Below are 12,832 nucleotides of genomic sequence, written 5' to 3'. Positions count from 1 at the left end.
AAACGTGAATGCACTAGTTCTTTCCAAAGGCTAAAGGGAGAGTGAGCAAGGATGGGTTGTGATTACTTGTGATCTCTCCTTTCCTAGTAGTAGGATGTCAAATAATGACCTAGAAGACTGTTGGAAATAGTAAAGAAGGGTTTTATTTTAATCATGATGAGATTAGCATTTAGAAGAAATTTAACTCTTCCACCTCAGAGTGGAAACCTAGGATGTTTATTCTGAAAGTGGGAGATCAAGGTTTCTATATGCCTTCAGACAGTGGGTGTCTGAATCCTGCTACTAAACTAACGGAGGACTCCCTTTGTCCTCCTGTCCTACTGGGACTTTGTCAAAGGCAGTTATCTTTATGAGCAACAGTGTTTTTCTGTTTCTGTATTGTTTCGACATCACAGCCCCAGAATTATTGTTAGCATTTTTACCCTCACCCTTAATTACAATTCTTGTATGTCATGTACGTTTGTACCTTTTCAAGCCTCACTGGTGAAATGAATTTAAAATGTTTGCCATATGTTTGCTTAAAACTTGTGGGGAAACGAAGCGTGCTAGAATTACTAACGCCAGTGTTACAGGATTTGTTTTGTATGTAAACGATGAGAAAATAACGTGGTATATTTGAGATATTATTAGGATTACATGGAGTAGTATTTTGACAGTGCTTGTCTTGAAAAGGGAGACATACTGGCTCTAGGACTTGTAGGTGTTAATCACTGGACCAACTTGGCAGCCCAGGAGACTCACTTGCCTTGGTAACAGCAGGAGTGATAGTATCTCGCACCTGGCTTTGAGCAGCGGCTGTTGCCTTGGCAGCCTCCAAGTTAGTCAGGTCTGTCACCTACCCTCATGTTGGTAGATATTGTGGTTGGTTTTCTGCCCTTCAATGTCATTTTTCTGCCATCAGCTTTGAAATTAGTGGCTTTAGCCTTTTCCAAATACAAATTTGTTATGTTAATCTCAAAAGAAAAAGCGCTTATTTTCAAATACAGTTCTTGGTAGTTATTTGACTGATAGTGTGGTTTTAGCAGTGTATGTAAATATAGTTAGAAATCTAAAATCTGTAATAATTGAGAGTTAATAGAATGAAATATGGAGGCTTTGAGTCTTTATGTAGAAATGGTCAAAAGTGTAATGTAGGGCTTCCCTGGTGGCGCAGTGGTTGAGAGTCCGCCTGCCGATGCAGGGGACATGGGTTCGTGACCCGGTCTGGGAAGATCCCACATGCTGCGGAGCGGCTGGACCCGTGAGCCATAGCCACTGAGCCTGCGCATCCGGATACAGCAGTGAGAGGCCCGCGTACCGCAAAAAAAAAAATGTGATGTAATAAATGACATGATTTTTTTGCTATAATTTTGGTCACCATCAGGAAGATGTATTTTTTCCCCAGGATAAATAATGGCAGAGAATTGATTTTACTGAAATTGTAGGCAAAACACAGTGGGAAATGATGGATGTGAAGATGTTACTTTGAGAAATGAGAAGAAACAGTTTAGGTCTAAATGGTAGGAGAGGAAAGGCGGCAATGGGAGAAAAGAAAAGAAAAAAAAGAAAAAGCAACAACAAACGATTCTCTGGGGATGGGATATTCAATGAATTGTAAGCTTCAGTACCTTTTTGGAGTTGTTGCTGATAAGTATCATCACTGAATTTGACAAACTGAAGGGATAACTTGAAAAATGAAATCAGACAGGATTACAAAAGATATTATATCTTTCCAAAACTTGCCTCACAAAGCTAGGTTCCTTTCATAAACATAATATTCATTAGGTCCTTTATTCATTTTACCTATGCATATTTGTGCACAGGCTAGGTGTGAAGTACTGTACCTGACCATCACTTCCAAATACCCTGTTGTGGTTTGAAATCTTGATCTTTGAGGATGAGTCTGCCTCAGAAGACTAGCGTAGGTCCAAGTGTCCTTTTTAAAACTTGAGCACATGTGCAGTTGGTTCCCCAACGGATTAATGATTAATGCCTGGGGATTAGCTATGTAATAAAGCTTTACTTGTTTGAGGCTGACGGTTGAATAATGAAAATATAATTAAATATTTGAATAGTTAAAAGAAGGAAGATTGTAAATTATTGGAATTAACGGTACTAAACTATCGTACGTCTATGTAGTGGTTGTTTCTTCGAAGTTTGTGTGCTGTGATTTTATTGTTATTGTTAGTAATTATTTTCTCATGAGTGCTAATTTACAAAACTCAGATAAAATAAATTTGTAGATATTTTTACTATAAGGTTTTTAGTGTGTAAAACTAACTTGCCCACGGCAGATATATGTGAGGCGGAAGAGAGGGCCTGCCCATGATAGTTAGCTTGGAGCTCTCTGGCTTTGGACGACACACTGATGCTGCTGATTCAGTTTCAGAGGAAACACACTTCTTGTTGTCTTCTGGTGTTGGAACCAGCCACACCAAGTATTCTCAGTCTGAATGGCCTTCTCTGGATCAATTAAGTGTTTGAAGTTCATCTTTGGATTAAAGATATATTATATTGTCCTGAAATAGGTTTACCTGGTGAAGACAGTGGAAATTCATAGCAATAATAACTCTAAAAACAGGAGCTCACATTAATTGGGGTCATATGAGAATGTAACAGTCTATAGGCTTTGTCTCTGCCTTCTCTGGGGACTGCCCAGTATAGCCTCTTTGCATGATTATTCCATATCTAAAATACCATTTTATTTCAGTAAAATATTAAACAATCTAAACTTGCTTTTTCTTTCAGTATGTTAAAATTTAGATATATCTTTTTACTTTTTAAAATAGACTTTATTTTTTTTAGAGCAGTTTTAAGGTTCACAGCAAAATGGAGTGGAAAGTACAGAGAGTTTTCATATACTCCCTTCCCTACCCTCCACCCCAATCCTCCCCTACTATCAACATGTGTCATCAGAGTGGTACATCTCTTACAAGCAATGAACCTACCTTGACACGTGATTATCACCCAAAGTCCAGAGTTTACAGCAGGGTTCATGCTTTGTGTTATAAATCTCTTTTTAAAGAGGTGGTCTTGCAGTATTATTATCAAGAGTTCGAGGTTTGTCCAGGGCCACCCGTGCTGTTAACTAGGTTCTCAATAAATATTTGATGAATAAATGAGCAGTTACAAGTTCCTGACAGAACACACACACAAAAATGTGTTTTGTGTTTCTTTTTTCTCTTCAGGTTGTATACCAAAAACCAAAATCGAAGACATGGTGCTACTAAAATAATTAACAATGATAGAGGAAGCTTCTGTTCTTTGAGTATTTTACCTGAATGGCCATTGGTGTAGGCCAAAAGAAAAAAAAATATAAAAAGATATATCACATGAACACTAATCAAAGTCAAGCTGGAGTGGCTATGTTAATATCAGACAAAACACTTCAGAGTAAAGAAAATTACCAGGGATAAAAGAGATGCATTATATATTGGTAAAAGGGGCCAATTCACAAAGAAAACATAACAATCTTAAATGTATATATAGTAAACTACAGAGCTTCAAAGCACACAAAGCAAAAACTGGCAGAACTCAAATAAGAAATTGACAGATTGCCAGTTGCAGTTGGGGATGTCAACGTCCCTCTCTCAGTCATTGATAGAACCACTATTCAGAAAATCAGCAAATACATACTGTAGAAGAATTCAATGATACCATCAACCAACAGGCTCTAATTGACACTTACAGAACTCTCCATCCAATATCAGCAGAATATATATTTCATACATATGGAGATAAACCATATCCTAGGTACCTAAACAAACCCAAATTTAAAACAATTGAAATCAAACCAAGTAAGTTCTCTGACCATAATGGAATCTAACTAAAGATTAATAACAAATAACTGGTGAATTAATTGGAGGTAACTTAATCTAAATGAAAACCTTGTTCCTCTACCCTTGATTCAGAATTGTTATTGGCTTGGAAAATGGGAAAATAGGTATATTTCATCTGATGATGTACCAAAATGATAATGAAACAAATCAGTTGCTTGTTACCCATGATAAATTGTCTCTATGTCCACTTTATTTTACAGCTTCTCTGTTAAAAGGACTGAAACATGCTAACATAGTGCTGCTTCATGACATCATCCACACCAAGGAGACACTGACACTTGTGTTTGAATATGTGGTAAGTAAAATGAGAATTCAGATTTTATAAATATGAATAAAATTCTTATCATAGAGTTTTGTCTTTAGTTAGCTATACTGAAGTGAGTATTTTATCTGAGTACACGAGACTTGTAATTTTTCATAATTTTGAATGATATGTATCTTAAAGAAAAAATCCAGAAAAAATGTTCAGTTGAATTTTCATCAGATGTATTGTCTATAACCTATGTGTTACTAGTATAGACTGTAATTTTTAGGTTTATCAAATAGGATTAAACAACATGATGGTGATCACTCCATCAAGGAAGTTCACAGACAACAAAAATTTTTTTTCTTTGGATTTATAACTTGGTTTCTCAAAAGCATCCTTATTTGGATGATTTTTGTGGAGAAAAGCCTGATACTTACAATTTAGACTGCATAGTTTTCCCCCTCGGTTAGTATTTCAGCTATTAATTAAAACTTCCAATTTGCGTAGCACACAATGTAATGATCTTATTGTGTTGAGACTTAGACTTGAACTCATAATTAATCTTTCTCCGTTTCTCTTAGAAAAACATACGGTATTTGTGTAGCCCCACTTTAGCATTTAACTGTGGAACCATGAAATGTAACCGTGATAATTAACATCCCAATTTTCACAGATGGATCTGAGAACATGTAATTTACAAGATACAAATGACATTGGTAGAGACCTTTATTGAGAAGAATAGCTGTTGGTATTGTGAATGTATTAAGATCCCATTTTGTAATTACCACCCTACTTTTTAAAACATTTGAAATAGTGTCCATTTTTCCTTAAAAATATATAATAGAATGAATATTTACAACATTTTTATCTTGCTAATGTCTGCCTATGTCTGTTTGTCATTTGAAAATTGTTGTCTTATGAAGAAGCCATTCATCTTGTCTATTTACATATAAATGATAGATACATTTGAATAATATGGTAATGTGGCTACAAGGACAGCTAGAGCCAAGCAGTTGCATATATTACATGCTACCAAGAATGGATGCAGATTCACACATCAATGCAAATATAATTTCTTTTGTTTAACTGATGATATGGGGGTCAATAATGTATTCAGCTGATTTAGAATTGGAATTTTTGTTTCGTATTTTGTAGTATGTCTAGTTGCAATATTTCAGTTAAATCCAGATTTTTCTTAGTATACTTGACTAACTTTTCCACAAAACATTACAAAAGAGATTTCAAAAATATACTTGTTCCCTCCCCTGAAACTGGTTAATTAAATTGAGAGGAAGAAAAATTAGTTTGGCCCCTAAAATCAGTAACATTGATAGAGAAATGAACAAAAATAATGTGAAAACGTGTCTTTCAAATCTTAAAAGAAAATTAAATATATTTGTGAAGCTAAAAATGTGCATATCAGAGCAGATGTCATTTGAACATTTTATATTCTGTAGAAGTTAACACATAAAAGGAAAGAAATTCACTGTTCTGCAGTATTTGTCAACTGATTAAGACTGACTTTTAAAATTATTCTTCTTTGTGTGAGTGAAATTCCCCTTGGTCCCAATTCTTCTGGAGACATCCCAGGTCCTCTTCAATAAACCACAAAATAGGGTGCATATATGCAGTACTCTGCGGGCATTTCACGCCTAACTTCTCTGGGGGAGCTAAGGCGTAGTTTAACCTGTTTTCTTTTAGAGAATGAGGCACACTGGTGTCATTCATGACTTATGATTGCCCTGCCTTGCCTCTTCTTCCTTTCTCCACTCCACCTTTATTTCTTTACTTTTCCAGTATTTCTTTGCCTTTCTCATCCCCGCCTTGCTTTGTCTTTTTCTATTTACTTCATCTCCTATCCTTTTGCTCTCTCTAGTGAAGTGCTTTTTGTTGCTACCACTTGTTTGTTTGGCTTTTTTTTTTGCGGTACGTGGGCCTCTCACTGCTGTGGCCTCTCCCGTTGCGGAGCACAGGCTCCAGACGCGCAGGCTCAGCGACCACGGTTCACGGGCCCAGCCGCTCCGCGGCATGTGGGATCTTCCCGGACCGGAGCACAAACCCGTGTCCCTTGCATCGGCAGGCGGACTCTCAACCACTGCACCACCAGGGAAGCCCCTGTTTGGCTTATTTTAAGTAAAATGTTCCAGTGAGTCTCTGAAATCAGAGTTGGGGAGGTGGGAGCAGGGGAGCTCTATGCTGTAGAAATTCCTTTCAGAGTCTTCCCAGTTAGAGTGGGGAAGGTGTAGACTCCCTGACAGTATTAACCTGCCTCTGTGGCTATTGCCCAGTACAAAAATAACTTCCCTGAATATTTCCTAAAGTTTCTCTTTTCTTACACTGCTTTTTCATTGCTTGCCTTTTTTCCCCCCACATATGCCAATATCTTAAGGAAAATTAAGATTCTTACATACTTTAATGGATTAATTTAATCAGATTGTTTTCCTCACAGTATCTAGCAGAAATAAATTCTACTCTTTTCTTGCATGTTTCACAGCAGTGGGAAGGTGATAGAAGTTTCAAAGCATGACATGCCATGGGAATTAGAGCAGATCTAGTGGAGGGGCACAGGGTAGGAAACAGGAGGGCACTTGTGGATTTGAGATGATGAGTGAGGGATCAGAAAGGGAGCTGAAATAATGTTTAAGACAAGTATGACCACAATACTAAAAACCAACAACTAGAATGTATTGAGTTTTATGCTGGGCATTGTGCTGGGGGTTTTGCATTCATTTTCACTTTTGATGTTCTCAGCAGTCTTATGGATCTGTGACTGTCACCACCCTACAAAGGAGAAACCTAAGGATTTGGAAGATGAAATGCTTTTTAGGGTCTTGTGGCATGAAAGATAGACTCAGATTCATCTTACTTTGAATCCTAATTGCAATATTGTGTCTCCTGTTTATGTTCAGCTTTACTTAGGTTGAGCTTTTGGTCAGAAGGGGAAAAGGAAACTTTCTTTTTTCTTTCCACAACCTTCCCTATTCTACGCTTAACATGTAACTGTATTTAAATCCTAAATACAGTTAAACTGCTCTATAGGTTGAATAAGTTTTGTAGACTGGTTGAAAAACCCAGCCACTTAAAATTTTATTTTAATTATGAAATGTTTTAAGTTTCCATAAAGGAAACTTGTAAGACACACACACACACACACACACAGAATCTTGTTATTTAGCAAGCCCTAAAATCAGTATCAAACATTTTAATCTACAGTTTCCCAAACTTAATGATGATATTGCCATATTTAAAAATTGTTCACGTCAAAGTTATTTTCTAAAAAATGTTGATTTTGTAGTTCCATGTAATTAACAGCATATTTTTTGAGGGAGGGGACTGAGTATGTTAAACAGTATAGGAAAATTCATACCTCATACTCGTGAAAACCCTAGATATGCAGGAAAAGTAACATAATTTAAGATACATTAGGTACTATTGAATTTTTCCTTTGGACGTTAGAATTAAGTATTCAAGCATTTTTTGAGGTACCTATGTAATTTGGGTTCCACAATGTAAGAGATTATTATTTATGATAGTGTATACACTGTATAAATATATTTCTGTTTTTTTGCTTTAAAAGAGAACTCTAAGCCTGGCTGCTTTATATTATTGCCATGAATGACATTTTAGGTTACATAAAAGCCTTCTGAGAGCCAGTTATAATGAAATAAGTGATGAGAAGTTATTGATGTGAAAGAATATTCGAGGAAATGACTTTGGAGGTCACTATTAAAGTGATTCAGTGTCTAATAGGATATTGTTAGTGTAGGCTATCTCTTAAGAACTGGGTAAAACTCCTGAAACATCTGAAATTTAGTTTCTTACACACTTTCAAAATGTGTAGATATAGTGGTCTACAAGCTGCAAGGCTGACACACACTGGGAAATGTGCCCCCAAGCTGCTCATGGCTCATTGGTGTAACCTGCGGGCCCTCGTGATGGGTGCTCTTTTGGGTACTTCCTTTCTCCAGTTGTTGTCAAATGTGAAGGAGTATCTTTATCCAAGCAGTGGCTCTATTAGCTTGAAAAGGTATGTGGTTTCATAATGGTCTAAAATATTATTATAGCCATCTTTTTTTCCTGCCTGGGTTTGAGACATGGAAGAGAAATATAAAAAATGTGAAAATGCTAGCAAAATTTTCTTCTACTTAAACAAAAAGTTAAGCAATTTAGTTTTTATTTTTTGCCAAAGACAAATAAGTGCCACATTACCCTGCTTAACACCATGCTGAAAAATCTAAAACAGATTCTGTAAGTGGAAATAAGAATATTAATAGTAAACATGATTATGTAAATATATATTAGCATTAGTTAAAGTGCATAACCATTCTGTTTTAAATTGCATGAGAGCAAAGTGTGTGTAGCAGCATTTTTCATTACATATTTAATAATACATTACATTTTTCATTACATATTTAAATATGTAATTACATATTTAATAACATATAAATATAAATATAAGAAGAAAAGCAACAAACTTATAACTGATCATGTTTATTTGGAGCAATAGTTTTATTTCTTCTGCTGTGAAATATTCCAAGCTAATGTGTACCGTTATGTAATACAAAAATCTATATTCCACATGAAAAAAAACTGTGTCACCAAAAGTCATATGAAGGGATTTATGAATCACCAAAAATCACATAAGGTATTTTTCTTCTTTTTTTTCCACATAATATGTTTTTATAGTGTTTTACATTCTACAAAGAACTCTCTCATAAATGCTCTTCCATTAGATTCCATCTTTAGCCCTATGAAGTACATAAGGCAAGTGTTTTTGTTATCCAGTTTTTTTATACTCGATGAGGAAAAAGAATGCTTAGAGAAATTAAGATTTACTAGATCATTTGATTAAGTTAAAAGGGTAAAGATAAGACTTTAGCCCAAGTCTGCTGTGCCTAAAATTCCTCATTACTCCATTTCACTCTGCAGCCTGCTGGTGTTAACCATCTTCGTAGTTTTATTTGATGGCCTGAGGTATGTGTGATGCTGGATATGGGACTGGCAGCTGAAAGTTATGTTCTCTCTTTTCACCGTGCCACACAATTTACCTAATTATTTGGTTTCTATGCCTCATACATTTTGATTTCTAAATCTACAAAGAATGCTTTAATTTGCATGATTTTATACCACATCTGTTCTCAAAAACTGTAGCTCTCCATCAGTATTCTGGTTTCCAGATTAAAGTATCCTGAGGCAATTGAAAAGTTTTCTGCTTTCCTATGAGATACGATATATGTGCACACGTGCATGCACGTACAACTTTAAATGACAGTGATCAGGGAAGGCCTTGCTGAGAGGTATTTAGGTAACAATCTGAGGGAGGTATAGGAGGAAGACATATATTCAAGGCAAGAACATTTCAGATAGAAGACTTATGTGAGGAGCAGCGGGGTTCCTGTGCTGGAATGGAGCAGGCAAGGAGGACAGGAGGAGGAGACAAAATCCAAGACACAATGGGGTCCAGATTGTGTCGGGCCTTGTAAAGTTTTATTTTGATGAACTTTTCTTTTGCTCAGAATGAGATGGGAAACCACTGAAGGATGCTGAACAGAGAAATGATCTGATCTGGCTTATATTTTAATTGAATCTCTCTGGCTGCTTTCTCAAGAATAGATTGAAGATGGGCATGTTCTGAAACAGAGAGACCAGTTAGGAGGCTGTCACAGCTGTCTTAAGTGTGGGATGATGTCAGCAGTGGAGGTTGTGAGAAGTGGTTGGATTCTAGATGTATTTCTAAGGTTGAGCTGATAGCATTTGATGTGGCATTTGAGAAATGAAGAAGAGTCAGGGATGATCCCAAGTTGTTTTGGCTGAAACAACTATAACAGTGGAGCTGCTGTGAGGAGAGATGAGGCAGACTGCAGGAAGATGCAACTCAGCCTTGAAGGGGTTAACTTTGAGATGCCTATTATATATGCAGTGAAGATGTCACAAGGCAGTTAGACATATGGGTCTGGGATTTAGGAGAGAGGTCCACTGTAGAGATTTGGAAGTTGTCTGGGTCATAGATAATATTTAACAAGCGGGTTAGATGAGATCACCAGGTATGGTCATTGTTACCTTGGTGGTGCTAAATGAACCATGCCTTTGGATATTCACACCCTTGTGTAGTCCCTGCTCCTTAATTAAGGCTGGGCTTGTGACTTGCTCTAACCAATAAAAGAGCGTGGTGGAAGGAACACTCTGCCAGTTGTGGTCCTGACAGCTTCTGTTTTGCACTCTTGAGCATCCTGATCAGCCATGTTAGAATTCCAGTTGTCCTGCTGGAGAGACCATGGGGAGAGGCCCTGGATTACATGGAGGAGAACTGAGAACCCAGAGGACAGTGTGAAGTTAGTTAGGCCTGAGACATAGGACCCCAGCCAAGCCATTTGCCCCTCCAGGCTAGTGCCAGACATGTGACTGAAGAAGGCTTCTTGGGTGGGGGTAAGGGGCAGATTCCAGTCTCACAGATGTCACATGGAACCAAGATGGATTGTCCCCTGCTATGCCTTTTCTGAATTTTCGACCCAAGAATTGTCAGAGATAATATAACGGTGGTTGTTTCAAGCCACAAAGTTTTGGGTTAGTTTCTTGTCCAGCAATCAGTAATTAAAACACTGTATGAGCAAATGGACATAGAAATGGAAGAGAGTTTCATGGACTGAACGCTGGGGCACGTCAACATTCAGCATAACATTAAGGCACTGAAAAGTGATGAGGAACACCAACAGAGGATACTGAGAAGGAAGTACCTGTAAGAAAGGAGATTATTTATGAAACCAGATAAAACTATTTCACCTGAGACTCTGAGCTAGATAGACTGGGGTTTCACAAGAGCAGAGGCTGCCTCTCCAATGCCTAGCAGAGTGTCTGGCACATAGTAGGTGCTTAGCCAGTAAGTTTTATATGAGTGAGTGACATTTGAAGCAGGAAGGGCAAGAGACTCTTAATAGTTTTACTACTTATTGTGAACAACCTAGGGAAAGCAGAACTACTTAATTCATATTTAAACTTTTTTTCTTTATTTTTCTATTTATCTATATTCCATCTTTAGCTCCTATTTTATAGTCTTTATTTTTTCTCTCAAAACAATTCTCTTCCAAGCAGAAGATGTAGAGCAAATCTTACTCCATAACGGGTAGAGCAGACTGCAGACAATGGGATAGTCAGAAACCACCTAGTTGTTTCAAAGGAATTAAAGTGGCTGGCTGCTCTGAAAAACGTACCAGTCAGAGTTCTCTGTTTCAAGCAACAGACATCCTCTTTAGCTGAATTAATCTGAAAAGTTATCAAGAGGTTAACATGTGGCTGACAGACCTGCTGAGAAGACTTTAAAAATGGGCAGGAACAGTGTGAGGCTGGAGAGCCAGACCCAGAACCAATATCATGCGTGGACCTGCCCACTGCACATCCTGCTGCCCCCAGGACTGCTGGCTGCAGACATACTGTCTCTTACTTGACTGGCATGGCTGCCCTGGGTGACTGGATGTTATTACCTCCACTGATGATGTCAAAATGGTGTCGACATTCTCCCTGCTTCTTTGGGTTGTTAGCTCTTAATGCTAAGTGAGGGTTGGTTGTGTTTGGTTAGCTGACACTGGGTCCCATGCCCATGTTTTGACTGCACAGGCCTCTGAGAAGGTGAGTGTCTGGCCTTTTGACTTTTGTAATGACGGTTTGGTCTTGCCTCCCACCAAAATTCATAAAGCAGGGGATTTTCCCAGTATAGGGAATAATTTCAGATATAGGACATGCTTTCCTTAATTCCCTGCTCTTCCCAACCCCCCCTCCCTCCAAAAAAACCCACACTCATATAAACATCTACTACAATGAATTCATTATGTAGTTCCAGGTAAATTACATATAGAATGTGAAAAGAAAACCATTGCATGTAATCTTTGAGAAATCATCAAGAATGAAGGTTATATAAGGAATGCTGGTTTTTAAAAGGTGGTAGGGAACACACCTCTGAATCTGTAGACATGTAAGCTTACTGTAGAACATTAGTGAAATGCAAAAAAAGATTTTTAGACATTCAAGTCTAATCAATCCCTTTTTTTTTTTTTTTTTTACGGTACACGGGCCTCTCAGTGTTGTGGTCTCTCCCATTGCGGAGCACAAGCTCTGGACGTGCAGGCTCAGAGGCCATGGCTCACAGGCCCAGCCGCTCTGCGGCATGTGGGATCTTCCCGGACCAGGGCACGAACCCGCGTCCCCTGCATCGGCAGGCGGACTCTCAACCACTGTGCCACCAGGGAAGCCCTAATCATTCCCTTTTAATAAGAAACAGTGTTAGTTCTTATTTCAGCAAAGGTTGCGACAGGGACTCTCATGAGATCCTTATCAACATAAAATTGAAATTCAGTTGTTAGAAGATTATTCTTTCAGTTTATTGCTGGTTGAACAACTTCACCCAAAGCCTATTGATTAATGAATCGACACTGGAATGGAGAAAAGTCTATCGGTGTATGCTGGAGGGCATTGTCCTTGACCTTGTCCTATTTGATATTTTTATTAATGACTCAGATGAAGACATTGAGATGATGTGCTTGACCTATTTGTATATGTGTTGTCGCTGGGAGTCATAATTAACACTTGGGGTGATGGAATCAGGGGTGAAAAAAGATCTGGTGAAATGATGAGCAGAACTTACAAGGTGAATTGCTGTGGGGCTAAGTAAAACAGTGTATTTGGTTTAAAAAAAAGGCAGCCCAACCTAATACAGAAAAACAGGGTGCAGGGACTTCCCTGGCGGTCCAGTGGTTAAAGACTTCACCTTCCAATG

General features: G+C 37.9%; 1 protein-coding gene across 1 annotated transcript in view; it reads left to right on the top strand.

Annotated features, from left to right (window-relative positions):
- CDK14 (cyclin dependent kinase 14) overlaps nt 1-12,832 on the top strand; it is a 568,043-nt gene that overhangs the window by 240,637 nt on the left and 314,574 nt on the right. Inside the window, exon 6 of the mRNA XM_024765183.1 lies at nt 4,019-4,113. Within this exon, the coding sequence (XP_024620951.1) occupies nt 4,019-4,113 (95 nt within the window). The remainder of the gene's footprint in view (nt 1-4,018; nt 4,114-12,832) is intronic.

The sequence above is a fragment of the Neophocaena asiaeorientalis genome, unplaced genomic scaffold, assembly GCF_003031525.2.
Source record: "Neophocaena asiaeorientalis asiaeorientalis breed wild unplaced genomic scaffold, Neophocaena_asiaeorientalis_V1.1 scaffold63, whole genome shotgun sequence".
NCBI classification, from domain to species: domain Eukaryota; kingdom Metazoa; phylum Chordata; class Mammalia; order Artiodactyla; family Phocoenidae; genus Neophocaena; species Neophocaena asiaeorientalis.
Note: the sequence above shows the minus strand (reverse complement) of the source record. Positions and strands in the feature narration are given on the sequence as shown.